Source organism: Triticum dicoccoides, chromosome 3A (genome assembly GCF_002162155.2).
Source record: "Triticum dicoccoides isolate Atlit2015 ecotype Zavitan chromosome 3A, WEW_v2.0, whole genome shotgun sequence".
Taxonomy (NCBI): Eukaryota; Viridiplantae; Streptophyta; class Magnoliopsida; order Poales; family Poaceae; genus Triticum; species Triticum dicoccoides.
The window spans coordinates 135,681,406-135,700,941 of NC_041384.1; the positions used below are offsets into that span (position 1 = coordinate 135,681,406).

General features: G+C 47.3%; 1 protein-coding gene and 1 long non-coding RNA gene across 2 annotated transcripts; both read right to left on the bottom strand.

Annotated features, from left to right (window-relative positions):
* Positions 1-7,871: 7,871 nt before the first annotated feature.
* Positions 7,872-11,295, bottom strand: LOC119267587. Its single transcript, XR_005132498.1, has 3 exons — positions 11,246-11,295; positions 10,035-11,148; positions 7,872-9,945 (listed from the first exon to the last, which is right to left on the bottom strand). It is a non-coding gene; the product is annotated as an uncharacterized LOC119267587 (long non-coding RNA).
* Positions 11,296-11,779: 484 nt separating this feature from the next.
* LOC119267586 (endoglucanase 2-like) lies at positions 11,780-14,469 on the bottom strand. Its single transcript, XM_037549001.1, has 7 exons — positions 14,230-14,469; positions 13,924-14,136; positions 13,608-13,808; positions 13,426-13,515; positions 12,526-13,330; positions 12,415-12,456; positions 11,780-12,309 (listed from the first exon to the last, which is right to left on the bottom strand). Exons 1-7 carry the CDS (start codon positions 14,455-14,457, stop codon positions 11,996-11,998), a joined length of 1,893 nt encoding a protein of 630 aa, XP_037404898.1. The 5' UTR covers positions 14,458-14,469; the 3' UTR covers positions 11,780-11,995.
* Positions 14,470-19,536: the final 5,067 nt, after the last annotated feature.

The window sequence follows — 19,536 nt, forward strand, 5'->3', positions numbered from 1 at the left end:
CGCGGCTTAAACTCTCGCGCAAGGCGCACCGCCATCCGCTCGCTTACTGGAACCTCCAGCGCTTCGATCGCTTGCTTCCAGGAAACTAAGATGGAGTTCATCTACTCGTCGACTGTCCTCGAGACGTTGGGCTCCGAGTTTGATAAGTACGTTTACCTCCCTGTGATCGGCACTTGTGGTGGGATTCTGTTGGCTTGGAAGAGCCGGGCCGTGTCCATCACGAACCCCATGTTCACCACCAGCACTCTCTCGGCCCGGGTCGCGACCACCGATGGCTTCAGCGTGCCCTGGTGGTTAACCATTGTCTACGGACCCCAAGATGACCCGGGAAAGATCACATTCCTCCACAAAATCCACGATGTGCGTGCTACGTGCCCCGGGCCTTGGCTTATCTGCGGCGACTTCAATCTCATCTATCGGGATGAAGACAAGAACAACGGCAACCTCAACCGACGTATGATGGGTCGTTTCCGGCGTGTTCTCAACGACCTCGCGCTCAAGGAGATTTATCTCAACGGCCGGCGCTATACTTGGTCCAATGAGCAGAACCCGCCTACCCTGGTCCATCTTGATCGGGTGATGTGCTCCGCGGACTGGGAGGAAATGCATGGTGAGTATCACTTGCGTTGTCTGGCCACGGTCGTCTCTGACCACGCCCCCCTCTTGCTGGACTGCTCGCCCATGCACCCGATGCATCGACGCTTCCGCTTCGAGGAGTTCTGGACGCGCCTCGCGGGCTTCCAGGAGATTGTCGCCAGCGCATGGAACTCGGTGGAGGACGCTGATCCTTTTCAGTGCTTCATGCAACGCATGCAGGCCACCGCGCGCAAACTCACAAGCTGGAGCGCGCGCTCGGTTGGCAACGTGCGTGACCAGCTCGTGATCTCCCATGAGCTGCTCCTACGCTTTTACTCTGCGCTCGAACATAGGCCGCTGTCGCCGCATGAGGACTGGTTGCGTCGCCAGCTCAAGCTCTCCTACCTGGGCCTCGCCTCCCTTGAGCGAACCATCGCCCGCCAGCGCGCGCACATCGCGTCCCTTAAAGATGGTGACGCGAACACTTCGTTCTTCCATCGCCAGTGCTCCTTCCGCAAGCAGAAGAACTGGATCCATTCCCTTTCGGTCGATGGTGCAGTCCTCACCGACCCCTGCGACATGGCCGCGGCGACCTTTGCGCACTTCGATGCTCTGATTGGGACTGACGTGCCACGGGACTGCACCATCGACCTTTCGCAGCTCATCGTGCCATCTTGCCTGGATGATCTTGACGCGCCCTTCAGCAAGGATGAGGTCTGGCAGGCCATCAAGCGCTTGTCGTCGTGCAAAGCGCCTGGCCCCGACGGATTCACAGCGGAATTCCTCCGTTCTTACTGGCCCATCATCAAGCAGGACCTCTTGAAGATCTTCGAGCAAGTGTACGCGCTCCGCGGCCGCGGTTTCAGCTGCCTCAACCAGGCGCTTATCACTCTTCTTCCCAAGCGCGCGGATGCGAGCAACCTTGGGGACTACAGACCCATAAGTTTGATTCATCTTGTCGCCAAGGTCCTCGCCAAGCTGCTGTCACTCCGCCTCGCGCCCAAGCTCAATAGCCTCGTCAGCAAAGTCCAGAATGCCTTCGTCCCTGGCCGAAGCCTTCACGACAACTTCACCCTGGTGCGTCAATCCGCGCAGCTTCTGCACCAGCTTGGCGCCCCACGCGTGCTTCTGAAGCTTGGCCTGGCGCGCGCCTTCGACTCCATCTCCTAGCCGTTCCTGTTCGATGTTCTACGTTGCCACGGCTTCGGCGATCGCTTCCTCGACTGGATCGCCCTCTTCTGTCGTCGGCCAGCACTAAAATCCTCCTCAACGGCGCCCCTGGACCTCCGATCTGGCATAGGTGTGGGCTGCGTCAAGGCGACCCCGTGTCCCCACAGCTCTTCGTCTTGGCTGTTGACACGTTGGGGAGGCTCTTCTACCACACCATCGAGCTCCGAGTCTTGCAACCACTCCATCCCCGCCGCGCCATACCGCCCATCTCCCTGTACGCGGATGATGTGATCCTCTTTTGCCACCCCACGCCAGGCGACATCACGGCGGTAAAGGAGATCTTGCACCTTTTTGGGCGCGCATCGGGGTTCCAGGTCAACTATCAGAAGAGTGCCGCGGCCCTCATCCGAGGCGACACCGATGACGCTGCCCTTGTCACCGAGCGCCTAGGGTGCCCCATCGTCGACTTCCCGATCACGTACTTGGGCATCCCTCTCACGCTGCGTCGGCCCACCGCCGCCCAGCTGCAACCCGTCGTCGACAAGGTGGTCGGGTGGCTTCCCTCCTGGAAAGCCTGGCTCATGAACAAGGCTGGCCGGCTGGCCCTTGTCAAGGCCGTCCTGAGCGCTATCCCCGTCCACCGGCTCCTCGTGCTTGCGCTGCCAAAAAAGACCCTCAGGCTACTCGAGAAGATCGAGCGAGGTTTCCTTTGGGCTGGCCGCGCCGATGCCAATGGTGGAAACTGCCATGTCAACTGGCAACGCGTATGTCGCCCTATCCAGCTCGGTAGCCTTGGCGTGCATGACCTCGAGCGCACCGGTCTCGCCCTGCGCACCCGCTGGCTTTGGCTCAACCGCGACATCGATGAGAGGGCTTGGCACGGCCTCGACCTGCAGTTCTCGCATGAGGAGCGGGCTTTCTTCTTCGCGTCCACCACCATGACGATCGGGAACGGGTTGCGTGCCCTCTTTTGGGAGGACCGTTGGATCAATGGCCGCGCCGTTAGCGAGATCGCGCCTCTCCTCTACGCTTGCATCCCCAAATGACGCCGCAAGTCCAGAACCGTCGCCGACGGCCTCCACGCAAACCATTGGGCTACCGACATACAGGGCACGGTTGGTATCCCGGAGATTGGTGAATACCTCTGCCTCTGGCGTCTGATTGCCCAAACCAATCTCCACGACGCGCCGGACCGCCTCCGCTGGAAGTGGACCGAGGATGGCGCGTACTCAGCCAAGTCGGCCTACCTCGCCACCTTCCACGGTTCCGCCCACTGCCAGGCCTGGAGGCTTACCTGGAAGTGTTGGGCGCCACCACGGGTGCGCTTCTTCCACTGGCTTGCGAGCCTCGACCGCTGCTGGACTGCCGACCGCCTAGCGCGCCGTAACCTGCCTCACCCACCCTGCTGTTCGCTCTGCGATCAAGCCCCAGAGACACCGCACCACCTTCTCCTGGGATGCCCCTTCGCTCGTCAGGTGTGGCATGAGATCCTCTCGTGGCTGTGCCTCCCGTGTCCACCACCCAACAACGACGTCTCGCTTCACGACTGGTGGCGCTTGGCTAAACGGAATGCGCCCAAGCCGATGCACAAAGGCCTCGCCTCCGCCACTCTGCTCGTGCCATGGATGATCTGGAAACATCGCAATGGCTGCGTTTTCGAGGGAGACCGCCCTTCGGTCACCTCCCTGATTGCCACGATCAAGGCTGAGGCTGCCCTTTGGGCCAGAGCTGGGGCCCTTGGCCTCCGCGTCATCCTGCCCCAAACCTGGGATGTTCACTAATACCCTTGTATTTGCCTACAACTCGCCTCCTAGGAGGATTGTTACAAACCCCTTCTTTTCAATACAATGAAACGTAAATCTTCTGCGTTTTCTCGAAAAAAAGAACTAAAATACATTGAGATACATCCATTTTTGTTGCAAGTAATTTCGGCCCCGAATTACTTGTCTCAGAAATGGATGTATCTAAAACTAAACCACATCTAGATACATTAATTTTCAACAAGTAACTTCGGACAGAGAGGGTACAAAACAATGGGATGTAGGGGCTCAAAATACATCAGCTGATCAAGGATACAACATAGGGAAACCCCGAGTTCCCCAGTCACACCGTGCAAGAAAGTGATTGCATGTATTGTAATTTGTATACGAAGTGCATAAATATACTGAATGGCTCGTAAGTAGCTGATTCGAAATAGTGGGGTGTCATACATTGGATGGACCCATGAACACGGATCTACAATCAATACAACAGGATGAGGTTTGATCTAATGTAAGGACTCCCAGGAGTAGCTTCTTTTTGTTCCGTATGTACTCTTGAGCTGGGGATTCCTACATCTCTTTTTTTCTCTGTGTGTGTGTGTGTGTGTGTGTGTGTGTGTGTGTGTGTGTGTGTGTGTGTGTGTGTGTGTGTGTGTGTTTGGTTTGGTGCTTTATTCAAGGACTTCTCCCACATATTCCCGGACAACAATTTTCAGGAAGAAAATAACCAAGCATTGTGGCCTTTTAATTACCTTGGTTAATACTGCGAGTAAGACCGACGTCTGATACTAAGTTAAAAATTATTCCCTACATTCAACTGTAAACCGTACTATCCATGACTTGAAAAGATCAGATACTCTTATACATGTCTAGATACATCCGTATCTAGATAAATCCAAATCAACTAATTTGAAACAAAGGGAGTAGGTCAGAGGAAGACAAAACTAATGTCAACTACTCCCTCCGTTCCAAATTACTCGTCGTGGTTTTAGTTCAATTTGAACTAAAACCACGACGAGTAATTTGGAACAGAGGGAGTAAAAGAGACAAATACTTCCTAACTTGCTTCCTTTTCAGACATGTCCGTTTCATAGCTATGCTCATGTAGTAACGATGCAGAAATGTCCTATGCCCTTAGTGTCTTAAGCTCTATGTAAATGAGGGAACACGATACTCCCTCCGGTCCTTTTTACTCTGCATATTAGAATCCTCTGAAGTCAAACTTCACAAAATTTGACCGTATCTATACGAAAAAATATCAACATCTGCCATGCTAAAATTATACAATATGAAACTTTAAGTCATGACACATCTATTGATATTGATTTCAGATTGTGAATGTTGGTACTTTTTCTATAAAGTTGGTCAAACTTTATGAGGCTTGACTTCAATCAAATCTTATATGCGAACTAAAAAGGACCGGAGGGAGTATATACTAATCCAACAATGAAAAGTGGCCTTGGTACCTCTGATAGTAGACTAAATAGAGATCCTGGATTCATGAGTCAAGTTATAAGCTATGTATCTCGAAATAGGGGTCTGAGTTCTGCATGAACCGAGAATTACTGTTATTGAACCTGACTAAATGTGAGTGTACTTCATTACTTTTATCAAACATGGCTTGATAATAATTTTTTTTTGCTCTAGAGCTCATATAGCAGCATATTAGGATTTGCAGTTAGTGCATAAGTGAGAAATTACACTCCAAATTAAGTGCCTACATGAGAAATTACACTCCAAAAATCGTTTCCAATATTGTTTTGATTATATTAAAATTTTGGAACTTTTTGAAACGAAGACGCTAGACACGTCCGACTTTAAATTAATAAAGCCACTTAGGCAGCATCCAAGGTTTGCACGCCACATACCACACATAACACCACAGTCTCAATAGGCTACAACAGCCACGCACGCCATAATGAAAACAACAAACTTAGAGGGGACCCGACCCACTCTAGCTCACAAACAAGACCTAGAGGAACAAGATACGCTTCAATTCGCTTGCCGCAGCCTTGGGATACATGTAGCGATCTTCTCCATAGTGCTCTTCAAATGGTCTGCATCACCTTGCTTCCCCAGCGGTGCCCAACTCTGTAAAAATAAATGGCATTTGAAGATAACATCAGTAGGATTGGAAGGAAACTTATGTTCCATAGTCATTTTATTACGCACAGTCCAAAGGGACCAGAGTAAGGCCCCTACGCAGGTCCACAAGATCCTGGCCTTGGCACCCCTCTGTGCCTGTAAAATAGCCAGCAGCTCAGACCCAGTGCTAGGATTCCAATTCTGTTGGAAAACCTGTCGCACCGCGCTCCAGGCAAAGCGGGCCAGAACGCATTGGAACATGGCGTGGTTCGCGTCCTCTAGCGATTCACATACCACGCACGTCCCGTCCGAAGGCCCATTCCGTTTAGCTACGTTCTCCGCCGTCGGAAGCCTATTGCGAAATAACTGCCTCATAAAGATCTTAATCTTTAACGGCACCCTAGCCTTCCAAAGGTTCCTGACAGTATCCAACGCAGTGCCCTCTGTCAGTTTATTGTAAAGAGACTTCACTGAGAATTTCCGAGACACGGAGAGGTCCCAAGAAACCGTACCTTCATCATGATTTACCGAAATTTGTTCCAGCCGCGCCTGAAGCAAGCCCCAACTTGCTAATTCCGCCGCATTCAACTGTCTCCGAAAGTTAATCAAAGGCGGCGTAGCGCGAAGAGCCTCTCCCACCCTAAGTAGCGGGTCCGCCGTCACCTGATATAACTGCGGGAACTCCGGCCAAAGCGGCTTGTCACCCAACCAGCGATCCAACCAGAACCTAGTCGAGTTGCCGCTATTCACCTCAAATCTCGCCCCCAGCGAGAAGGCTGGTCTAACCGCCTGGATCCCATTCCAAAACGGCGAGCCCGAAGCCTTGGCGTTAAATACATCCCCGTCCGGGAGGTATTTGGCCCGCAGAAGGTCTGCCCACAGACCCTCTTCCTTAGCCGCTAGCTTCCACCACCATTTTGATAGCAGCGCCACGTTCATAAGTTTAGAATTAGTGATCCCTAGCCCACCATGCTTCTTAGGTCAGCAGACCGCCGCCCATTTTAACATATGGTATTTCCTTTTGTGACCCGCTCCTTCCCAAAAGAATTTTGAGCGCGGCGTATCTAACTTCGCATGCACCCCATCAGCTAACAAAAACATCCCCATCGTAAAAAGAGGGAGGGAAGACAGGCTCGAGTTGGTAAGAATTAACCGAGCCGCCGAAGACATAAAGCGTCCCCACCATGGGCTAACCCTATTGGCAACCTTACCATACAGCGGTTCCCATTCGGAGATGGTAAGGTTTTTAGGCGCGATCGATAGCCCTAGGTACTTAATTGAAAAACTCCCTAGTTTACAATTAAGGAGATTGGCTATTCGGACACGTTCGAGCTGGTCCAATCCCATTATAATTACCTGCCTTTAGTGATGCTTGTAACAGATGAGGATACCCCAAAATTTACATTGACTTCAAGGCAAAGGGAAGAGATCACTTCCTATACAAGAGATTGCTACTAATTGTTTTTGACGGGCAGACATTCCTACTAATAAAGCTACATAATAAAGCCACAAGCGGAAGTTCGTTGGTGCTCCCAGGAGCACGTGCTCCTGCGCATGAAAATATTTTCAGAATGTAAAAAAAAAATCAACAAGAAGTCCATGTGTTCTTTGTCACATCCGAATACTACATACAAATTTGTAGGCAAAAAGATTAAACATTTTGGCCTGTGAAAAAAGAACAAAATAAACACCAAATATTACCCCAAAATGTCACGCAAAATTTATTTTTTCCACCAAAGAAACGCCCCTGCTCCATTTCTCATGAAAATTTGCAAAGATACTTGTGACACTAACACGAACATTTAAAAAAAATCAGAACTTTTTGAAAACATTCACTATATATTTTTTATTATTATTCACGAGGGACCGTACGCTACCGGGAGCCAAAACGCCATTCAAGCCGAAGCCACGTTTTCCTATTACCAGGAGTACGCACGCACGAACGTAAGTAGAAATGGCAGCTCGGCAGACCATAGTATCAAGGAAACCGTACTAAATTTCAGTAGTTAGACATGAAAAATATGTTTGTAACCCCGCAAAAAAAATATGTTTGTAACCCATATGTGTTACAATACAGCCATAGTACGCAGAAATATCATGAACCACTTCGAAATATATAGATGAAGCTTGATTCTAGGATTACATTAACAGTTATGCAGCTCGTGTTTTGCTATTGATCTCCATTTAATTGTGTTCCAAGATGAGAACCAACCTGTATGATGATGTGTCAGTAGTTCACTATATGATTCCTAAAGACGGGCATCAAAATCTTATATGAATTTCATTGCAACTCTATAAAATTCCCTTATGGGCATTAGTCCTTTGGACAATACAACACCAAAAGGAAAATGATGGATACGTCGGAGGAATTTCTTTCATTCTATCAGGACACATCTCTACGATATTGCTGCGTTCCACTTCCTAAAAATAATGTTCACAGTTCAAACTTAAAATATGTCAGGACATCATGCCTTTCTAGAAATGGAAGAGGCAACCTTGATTAACAATCCTCAGGTGCTACTACTTTTTACACCATAAGACTGATTGTGCTTCTTCAAAACGTGCAAGATAGGTCTGTATTTCCTCGATTACTCAGGGAGAAGACATCAAGAAAGCAACCTACCTGAACATCATGGTAATATAAATTAGTCGGACTATAACCAACACCTCAACACTTTATCCGTAGTATATACTATAACAGTGAGTATTTCTAATCAAGCAACCAATTTCAAAAAAAAATGGCAGGAAAAATATGTTCAAAATACTTAGTGATTGTCTTCGGAAAAAAATCTTAATGATCGGCTTTCCATCTCAGGTACTCAACCATGTTGTGTACTACCATGAGCCACAACTTATGCTACATATTACACAGGTGTTGATCATTTTTCAATCCTAAAGTATTATTGTTGTTCAGATCAAAAATAAAAATAATTACTTGACAACCCTCTTCTCATAAAAAGCACTGAAAATCAGAGTGCACGATATCCCTTGAACAGGATTTTCTTGGTATGAAGATCAATTAATCACAGGAAAAAATGCCATGGTGCAAACCTATATATAGAAGTACCTCATTTAGTATCATAAACTGAGAAGGCTCTACTAATTAGAATGCACATACCTGGCCCCAAATTTCAGATGTGACATGAAGAAACTGCATGCACCCAAGACTGAAAACTACAGAAAAAACTTCAAAGAAACTATGAAGAGACATTTTTCAAGTATGGAGTTTTCTCAAAGCAGAAATGAATGGAAGAAACATAGAAAGAGTGAAGCTGCAATGAACATCATTTTGGTTTCTACAGAATGCATTATATGTTATATCACAGATTCAAGAAATAACCATAAAAGATGTAAAACATTGTAGCAGATTACTCTCCGTCCAACCATCCTTCTAGTCCACTTGCTCCCTTGTAGACATTAACACAAATACACGTTGGCATGAACAAAAAGTAGCACATCCACGGGGATTAAATCAATCAAGCTAATGCTGAAAAAAAATCAATCAAGCTAGCTCCATTAACAAAAAGTAGAACTTGTCCTCCATTCAGTATATTTTGGTGTATAAATAAAATGCACAGAGAGCATCGGGGTTGGGCTGAGCATACAGACCTTGCCGCCACTGGAGGCGATGGAGCTGAGATGCTTCGTGATGCTTGCCATCCATTTGCTGCTACAACCTGAGAGTGAGAAGGGTGGATAGCACATCCAAGAACTGCAGTAGGAAAGACTGATCGCCAACAGATAATAAAATTCAGACACCAAAAAGGGTGTATGTATTTTGTGAGGAATGGTTGGTATTAGAGCTAGGCAAATATTGCACGACAACTATTCTAATTGAAAGTATGTTGCAAGAAATGGTACTGCACAACGGAAGTCGAACATGCAACTGTCTGCTCTTAGGTTTCAACTCATTTTAAGCTGCACTTATTCAGAAAAGCATGCAAATAATAGCCTGTATATACAGAGCAACACCACCTCAGTTCTATAACTTCAGTAATAAGGTTCTTCTTTATTCAGAGATGTACATGTAAACTTGTACAATTAACGGAAAAATGCATGTGATAGCAGGTAGAACTACTGTTCTAATAATCTCTCATAGTCACGTGCTCGTGCTATGAGATATAATTCTAAGAAACTACTAATTGTCTCTGAAAGTAAGGATATACGGCAGCTGGAACCTGCTATGTACAATGGCATGAACCCACTTGCATGCTACTACAATACATGTACTTCCTCTGAAATTAGATGTAGAGCACACTAAATTTCTCACAAACTTCTAATTATCTCTATAAACAAGGATATGCAGCTCCGCGATGTTGATCATGAGCTTGTAGAAGAGCCTCCCATCTCTGTCCTGCAAACACAGTAATGGAACAATTAACTGAAATGCATTCTAAATTTTCCTCAGAAGAAGATGCATGCATGACTTGAGAGGGAGCTGACCTGAAGACCCATGAGCATATAGCGTGCGGGTGCGATATGTTCTGTAGCAGCCGCTTCTCCCGACATTCGTGGGGAGGACGACCGGAAGCAGCAGGACTCATAGAGCCCTGTGTGGACTTCTCTTTTTTGCTTTATCCATTGATCTGTTCGAAGATTCCATGGAGCACCCTAGAAAGGAAGTCATAGTAAGTTTAGCAGATGGTTCTACATGAACAATTGTGCCTAACAACCTTGATGTATTAAATATGCTTGTTGTGTAGAGCTCAATTGCCTCATCCATGAAGTTCATACCAAACAAGGGTTAAGGCAGAGTCCATTTTACACTGCATCCTATTTCCTATGGAGGGCTTCCTGACAGTAAATCTCTCTTTTAACATATTTCCAGGCTGCAATCCACCAGTAGCATGAGCCTCATTGCATAAGCAGACATATCACAGAAGGAACATGTAAAGAAAAAGAATTGTGCTTGGGATGGAACACGCATATAACCTTTGATCATCATTCATCAACACTATAAGAGGAAACATGTCATCAAACTTTGCAGCGGAAATCATAAACATGATAATAAGAGAATAACTAAGTTAATAAGAGAAAAATGAATGTGGAAACAATATATGGTGCATGGTTGAGGAAAGTCCTTTTGATCTATTAATGGTGAAGTCAAATATCTTGGAAGAACACAAAATTAGGAGTATAGCAACACAGCTTCTGGATAGAACGTATTTTCTTTTACCTACAGCCGTCAAAACATTACGTCAAACACTTGGTGGGCGTTGGAACAGTCAACTTGCAGGGCAGTGGGCAGCCGCGTCTAGACTCCAGAGCGATGCTCGATCCATGGCGAGTCCCTCCATGTTGAGCTCCCCACGCAGGGGCAGCAGAAAGCCACCGAAAGTGGTGGGTGAGGCATGGTGTCATGGGACTGGCCATGATCGTCAGTGCCCTCGTTCTCATCCCACATGTGGAGGCCCACCGGCTGTAGCGGGGACAGGGTACAGGGAGTGATCTAGGCACGTACAGGAGACACCGGAGGAAGGTGCAGAGCGCCGGCGACAGTACCGTCGAGTCCCATGGCGAGCCACCGCGCCGTGCAACCAAAGGTTGGCCGTCGTCTCTGTCGCGAGGGCAGCATGTAGCACATCAGGGAGGGGTAGAAGAGGTTAGAAGGAGCAGAGGAGGTTGGGGGATCCATGGTCATGGCAGCTCCTCACCTTGGCACACTCCGGCCAGGGCGGATGAAGGGAACAGGAGCTCGGCTGTGGAGCGGGGAGGAAGGTGAGGCGGAGCGAAGGAAGTCTATTTATAGTCTTGTTCGGCGGTGCCGTGGTGGCCTTGACATCGACGAGGCCTCTCTCGAAGTACCTAGTGCTAGCGATTTCAGCGACGACCGACTATACGAACGTACTAACAAACCAGTCAATTGCAATCTATAATCAACAGCCAAACTTTGACCATCTATCCACGGCAAAATCGCTAAACGCATCCAGAAGCGCACCCCGCTAGCTCCCCCACAAATTAACGTGTCACTACCCTATTGGCCCGATTTTTACTAATAGAAAAAAGTCAAAAAAAAACCCTGATAAACTAAACCTGGCCAGGTTTAGTATATTTAGAATATCCAATCCTTTCCACAACGGCAGTAGCGGTGTCTTTGTTGTATAATTTCTCTGCTGTATAGCTCTTTCTTTAGTTTTTATCTGGATTAGCTTCTTGTTAAAAATTAAAAAATGAAACCGAGATTGTTTTTAATTATAATCCAATTCGTTTATACTTTATAGCGCAACAACACCATTCCTCTTACATTTTCAACCACGATAACACGCAGCCACTAGTTACTCCTAGCATAGTTTAGCTCATTATAACGGAATATGGAGGATGACTGAGAGATTGTCACTAGACCCATCACTCCAACTTCCCTATTGTAATTGTAACCTGACAAACTGGCTAGCATTGGTTTCAGTTCAGACGAGCTTGTAGCCGGTGACCCAGACGTTTGCCGGCGGCGCGGCGTGCGCGTACTCGAACGTGACGCTCCCGCCGGCGGGCACCGACGGGGCCGTGTCCGGGAGCAGGTGGCCATACCGATTCTTGTCGAGCCCCGTCACCGGGCCGTAGAGCTCGGCGATGCCGAGGTACAGCTCGTGCACCGTCTTGTTCACCGACCTGTTGGTCACCGTCACCGCGTACCGGTGGTACGTCCGGCCCTTCTCCGTCCATGACGCCGTCGCGTTCTGCTCGATCACGATCGGTGACGCGTGCTCACCTTGATCGGCCGCTGCAACGCGCACATGGTGAAGAATCAAACTCTGATTGGGTTGTAAAAACACAAGCCTGTCTCTGAACTGAATCTAGAAAGCCATGATGTTAGGTAGATTATTACCAGCAGAAAGAGATGGCACTACTGAGGTCTGGTTGTCAAGCCCTGCAAGAACAGAATATCAAATGATGCTTGGTGCCTGAGATAATAACTTCTGAAAAATTGGGTACGTACCATCTGGAATTGACTGATCAAACCGGCGGCCGGCGGCGAGCCGAGCGAGCACGCCCATGAACGGCGCGTTGTTGTAGGTGGGCGCCTCGGTCTGCTTGTAGTTGTTCCTGTCGTCGACGAAGTTGTCGAACTCGTCCGGCCCGCCAACGATGGCGCCCTCGAGCAGGTTCGGGTTGCTGGACTTGCGGGGATACCAGATCGCGTACCCGGCCTTGCAGGCCACGAACGACGGGTTGGACTTGAAGGACACGATGGACGCGCCGCGGTGGTGCGCCTCCAGCGGGTAAATGAAGCCGTACCCGACCATGTAGCTCGTCGCCCTCGGGTTGCTCCCCAGGACGTAGTCCACCTGGGACTTGGCGAACGCCATGATCTGCGCGGGCGACGCCGCCCCGGCCGGGCACCACACGGCGGCCTGCCGGGCGGCGGCGAGGCTGTCTGAGTAGGCGGCCAGGAGGAACGACCCGCTGGTCACGTACTGGAGGTTGTTCCACTGCTGGTGATACAAGAGGCCGCCGGGCGTCCGCTTGACGTTGCCGTAGCCCTGCTTGCCGAGGGTCGCGCACACGAAGAAGTCGGCCTTCTGCCGGTACCGCTGCAGCACGGCTGCGTGCCTGCCGGCTCTGCCTTGCAGTAGGATCTTGGCGGCGAGGACCTGCACACCGGCGTACTTGATGTCCCAGCTAAACATGGCGGTGGACCAGCCCGTGCCGCCCATCGCGTCGGCGTTGTTAGCAAGGTAGTCCAGGTAGCGCCGGTCGTCGGTCGCCTGGAACAGCCACGCCGCCGCCCACAGCAGCTCGTCCTGAAACCGCACCACTCGGATTAATTACCAGATCAAGACGGGATGCCAAATGTTGAACATGCATGGCGGAGTGTCCATCTGATCTGATTGCTTACGCTGTATCCGCTGACTGACTGGTAATAGTTCCTCGCCAAAGGGATGCTGGCGTCGTACCTTCCCCGGTACTTGTCGGCGAAGTCAAACAGCTGAGCCATCCACCAATGGTGCCAAGAAACATCAGGATCAACTATTGGATCATTTCAGCATGGATGGTTAGTGTAGTTTAGAACGGACAAACCTGCTTGGAGTGTTGCAGGAGCAGGTTCGCGTATCCCGGGTTGGAGCGGCGGAACACGAGCGACGCTGCGGCCATTGCGGCGGCGGTCTCTCCGGCGAGGTCGGAGCCCGGGCGCTGGGGGTCGAGGCGGTACGCCTGACGGCTCGTCGTCATCTCCTCCGGCCGCTGCCAGCAGAAGTGGTCGGAGTCACCGTCTCCCACCTGCACATGAATCCGTTCGAAATGCGTACACTTGGTTAGCTACCGACTACGCGTATGACCTCGTAAACCCGACGTGCATGCACTCGAGTGCTTCAGAAAAGTAAGTACGAATTACCTCTCCGTAGAGCACGTTGGCCTCCGGGTGCGCCTTGACGAAGTAGTCGGTGCCCCACTTGATGGCCTCCAGGGCGTTGCCGAGCTCGCCGGCCGCCTGCATCTGCCTGCCGTACTCGAGGACGCTCCACGACATCATGGTCACCGTGAATGCCATCGGCAGCCCGAACTTGACGTTGTCGCCGGCGTCGTAGTAGCCGCCCGTAAGATCCACCTGGGTTGGAAAATGCAGAAGTTAATGTTGATACTGGTACACAGATTAATTAGTTGCACCCAGATTTGAGATTTCCAGTAGGCAGCTGCATACCCCGTTGGCCTTCCCGTCGTGTAGACCGGAGTTGGACCTCCAGACGACCCTTTGGCTGGCGGGGAGCACGCCGGACCGCTGGGCCTCGAGGAAGAGGATGCTCTTGGCCAGCGCCTCGCGGTAGTTCTGGGTGGTGCGGCCACCCGCGCAGTACGCCACCTGTGCCATGGCGGAAAGGACCAAGCCAACGAGGAGACCCATGGCTATGGCTGGTTGGTTGAAGGCCATGAGGCTAGCAAAAGAGGGAATGCCACACTGTGTAGTGCTTTGGATGGGAGCTCTGGAGCGCGTGGGCATGTGTATTTATAGCGTGTCCCGTCGGGAGGAAGAGGACGCCAGGACGGCGCTCAAAGGTGGCGGAGGTCTGGTTTTTTAATCTGTTGGCTATCTAAATGGTGACTGCACAAATGAAAAAGCGCACACTAAATATTTGAAAGCAAATGAGACAGATCGTGCACATCTCAAAATCATATCTATAGTTCTACAAATAAACAATGAATGCACCCTAATTTCTTCGGTTTTGAAATAGAGTATCCGAGTTTCATGATTTCATGACATAAAACGAGCACTTCCTTCAATCTGAATTAATTGACGCAGCCTCTATATAATGTCTATTTTACATTGTATAGAGATTGCATCAATTAATTTGGATCTGAGGGAGTATTAAAACTAATTAAGTAATGATAGAATATCATAAAAAATAGATATGTGGTACCAGATCTCGAAAAAAATACGAAGTTGTAGGTCATCTAAAGTTTTATTATTGGGGTGTTACATAAATGGACCGACCCAGGTTCGGACGTTCGGTTTGGGCTGAGCCTCAGGCTGGGTCACGTATGTGGGCTATATTACTCTATAGATGTTTCTTTCTACATTTTAAAGAGCATCTATTGTAGTTTTGGACCTAAGCACCAGGCTAAAGCCCAGGCTACCATGGGTGCAGGTCCGTCCCTGGTTCCAAGCTGGACCGGCTAAGGAATAGGGTTGGTAGGGTTGATTTTGACCACCTAGAATTAAAGATCAATGAAAACCTGATATAACTCAAACACATGGAGGAGATCATGTGGAGATAGGGAGCTCGCAAAGAATGGTTATGAACGGGTGATAAAACATGTACTTCTTTCATTACAGAGCTAATAAGAGGAGCAAGAGAAACCTTTTTTAAAGCCTTGCTGATGCGAATGGTCTGGTAATTGAAGACACAGTTCAGATGGAAGTTCTGATTACTGAATTCGATGCAAATGTTTTCCAGACAGAGGGTGTATCTAAGCAGTTCCAATTAAGGTTACAGAGGCTATGAACTCAGTTCTCACAGTGTCTTACTTCCAAGAGGTGAGAATATCTCTTTTTCAAATGTTTCTTTTAAAATCTCTGTGTCCAAACATTTATCCATCCCCCAAAAATTAGAACAAATGGGACATGTGTGAAGATGATGTTACTAATGTCGTTTTGCGCATAGTGTAAGGGGTTGATAGTCCAGAGTCTATAGCGCCATTATCGTGCTCATCCCAAAGGCAGTTAACCCCTCCACTTTGCCATAGTTTCGTCCAACAAGCCCTTGTAATGTCCTATACAAGATATCCTCCAAGTCATTGCAAACGCTTGAAGCAAATTATATTGGGAATCATTTCAGAGGAGTAATCTGCCTTTGGACAGGACGTTTAATTGTTGATAATATAATTTCTGCTTATGAATGTTTGCATTTCATGAAAATAAATAGGGCAAGGAAGCACATGTTATGTGCTCTCAAATTAGACATGTTGAAGGCATATGACCGGGGGGTGGTTTTATCTTCAGACAATCACAGAGAAACTTTGATTCAATCATCAGTGGATTTTTGTAGTGATGGGTATGGTGGGCTCAGTCTCTTTCTCAGTTATGTTAATGGTAAAAAAACTAGATGGACTCAAACCATCAAGATGTATCCGCCAGGGATATCCTCTTTTACCCTGTCTCTTCTTATTGGCAAAAAGGCACTTTTGTGCCTCCTCGAAGCTAATGATCAGTCATCGAATTTGTGTGGAAGCAAAGTGGAGGAATCTGTGCAGTGAGCCATTTACATTTTTCAGATGATAGTATGTTGTTTTTAAAAAGCAAGTCACGAAGGGCAGCAAAGCTACCATACCTATTGGATATATATTTCAATGCTTCAGGTCGGAGAATTAACCTTGAAAAGTCTTTAGTTTTTTCATAATGGATAACCAAAAGAGAGGAGGCAAAGCTCTCACTGAATGTCACAAATGAATCCCTAAGTGAAAAGTAGTTAGGCGTGCCTTCATGATGTAGGGAGATCCAAGCATGGTACTTCTAAATACCTCAAGGACATAATTTGCAAAAAGGTCCAAGGGTGGCTAGATAAACTTTTATCTGCAAGAGGCAAGGATGTTTTGGTTAAATATGTTGTCCAAGTCATACCAGTGTACTCCATGGCATGTTTCAAACTCCCAAGGGATTTGTGCGAGCATATAAATTCCGTCATTTGAAATTTATGGTAGGGAAGTAAATGGGGAGCAAGAAAAGTGGCATGGGTATATCTTGGGAGGTTATGACTAGACAAAGATTCATGGGAGGTGTTGGGTTTCGTGATTTGGAACTTTTCAACTTTCTTTGTAGGCTAGATAGGCATGGAGTGTGCTTATGTGCAAGAATTTGAAAAGTGTTTAATTCCCTCATACCAAAATTCATGATGCAAATTTGGGAATCCATCCATCGCATGTGTGGACACCAATTCTGGAGGGTCGAGATGTTCTAGCATAGAACCCTATTAAGAGAATAGAATATAGTGTAAGCACTAACATTTGGAGCCACAACTAGCTCCCGCCGGAGAGCTTTATGCGTCCGATCACTATTCCACCTATTGATGGCCCTTAAGTTGTCCGTGAACTCATTTATGAGACGTCTGCATGCTGGAGGGAGGAGATGGCACGGAATATTCTCTAGCATAGATGCCAACGATATGTTGTCCATATCGCTTTGCACGTGATGTATCTCAGATTTTTGGTCTTAGAGCAAAGAAAAAAAGTATGGTTACTATTTACTCAGCCTACAAAATGTTGTTACAAACTACATGCGGTAGGGGTAATTGGTTGGAGGAACCAGTGGGATCATCCAATAATGACTGTATCTCTAAGGATAGGGTACAACTTTGGAAAATCATGTTCCTTGAAAGCTGAATTTATTTCTTTGGCGTCTGGCTCAACAATAATTACCTATGTATGACATGTTGAACCATCGAAATATGCCTTACACTTCAAACTGTAGGGGGTGTATGATTCGTAGAGTCGCCCCTTTTGGAATGGTTGATGTCTCAATGCGTCTGGCACTAGCTAAGAAAGAGGGGTCGAGCATTTGATCAATACTAGTGAAGGCTCTTCTTGTGACTGGTTCTTTTCTTTGTAGTCATCATTGCCATGTGGATTTCATCTGAATGACAGTAGCTTTATGGGATATATTTCTTTGTTTTCATCATCCTCGTTGGATGAGGATTCATCAAGGACTATGGCACACGAGGACAAACCAAAGAAAAGCACAAGGGCTTAGCTGGAAAATAAGCACCTGATGCCTTCCATGTGATAGAAACAACAAGAAGTAGCTTAACGCTAGAAGAGAAAGGATATGGTCAATGACATATGTATATTCCATATGGGCCAAATATGGTAATTTGACAAGACTAAATAGCCAGCATGAAGAAAGAAAAGACTGACCAAGGTACAGTGTAGTTCTTACCGATGTCGCAACCTTCATATCACAAGATATTCCTTCACTAAGAATGCAACAGTCAAATATGAGACCCAGGAGAAAATGGTCCCGATGAAACTTCTCTAGGGCTGAGCCACTGTAGCAGGAAAGTGCCCCAGAGGATCTTGTCGATGAAATACAAAGTAAAATATAGTTGTAGAATGCAGGAGAACGGCCAATACTCTGACAACCTCACAAGGTTCAAGCACACGAGAAATATGACAAGATTAGACATCCCAACATAGAATAAGAGAAAAGGAGGCCAGGGAACGTACATTAATAGGCCACCACAAATATGTTGCATGATCCATCGCTTCCAAATGTATGACACGTTCACATGTGCCCTGCCCCCAAGGAGACAAGACGTATAATCCTTGGAAGGAACAACGACATTGAATATGACTGGAGGCATAAGGACCAGATATGACAACAAGAAGCACATATATGGTTTTATCATACATACCGCGACGGGAAATAGAGGACTTTGGTACAAAGGAATATCTTGAAAGAAGAATGCAAGAGAGTTAACCAGGACTTGGGAGGTGAGGTGTCGTTATACCCAAGCATGCCCAGCGAAGAAGGCTCGCGAGCCGCAGCGAGACCAGCAAGAAATTAAATCCGCTGGTATCCAGGGCCCACTTAGTTAACTCCTCCTCTAAGTTAGTTACGCATATGAAATCTTGAGGACGATTTCATTTCAGTTTCATAAATTATGACTACCAAGAGGCTAACGAAGTCAACCTCTAGGGTTTCCACTCAAAATTAAAACGACTATCATGATGTCTTCATAACAAACATTATTAAATGAACATGGGTACCTAGTCGAAACGGGCATGTCCCCTATCCACGGTCCTATGAAAAAATCTCATTGATTTGTCATTCCCTATATGAAACAAACCAAAATGAATGAACACATCCTCTAGTTGAGGCCCTTCTAGAAATATGGATCATTTAGTTTGTCTTTAATTGACATTAGTGGTTTTGACCCCAAGTACTTGTTTTGCAAGAGCATTGCCAAACCCCCCCACCAGTTCATAGTTCAAAAAAGCATTTACTTAATAGACACTTCCTTTTGATATATAAATCTTGAATAACTAGGCCACCTTGGTGCTTAGGTGTACGCAAAAATTCCCATTGTGCTAAATGGTATAGCTCTTATGCTAATCCTACTACCAAAAGAAGCTAGAGAATGCTTAAAATATAGATTCTTCTGAACCCCTTCCAGGATTTCCAAAACGGGGATCATAAAAAAGGAGAGACTACTCGGTACTAACTTAATCAAGAATAGATGACTATCATAGGAAAGGCTCTTGGACCACCAATAATAGGACCCTTCTCAAGAGGATTTTTTATTGCCTTCGGTTCCCATTGATGAAGCTTCTCAGAGGGTATTGGAATTTCAAGGTATTTAAAGGGGAATGGACTCAACCCACTGCCATAAATTTGGGTATACTTGAGTTCATGCTCCTTAGCTTTTCCAAAACTGCATGGCTCCATTTTGTGTAAATTAATCATTAACCTAGATAGTTGTTCAAACACTCTTATATTTATTCCACATAAGCTACTATG

What these genes read in the sequence shown, in the direction of transcription:
- LOC119267586 (XM_037549001.1), bottom strand. Translation starts at nt 14,457, where the DNA reads ATGGCCTTCAACCAACCAGCCATAGCCATGGGTCTCCTCGTTGGCTTG. An exon ending in TGATCAGTCAATTCCAGATG is followed by an intron (nt 12,457 to 12,525) that starts GTACGTACCCAA and finishes CTGTTCTTGCAG; the next exon opens with GGCTTGACAACCAGACCTCA. An exon ending in AGTGCCATCTCTTTCTGCTG is followed by an intron (nt 12,310 to 12,414) that starts GTAATAATCTAC and finishes TGCGCGTTGCAG; the next exon opens with CGGCCGATCAAGGTGAGCAC.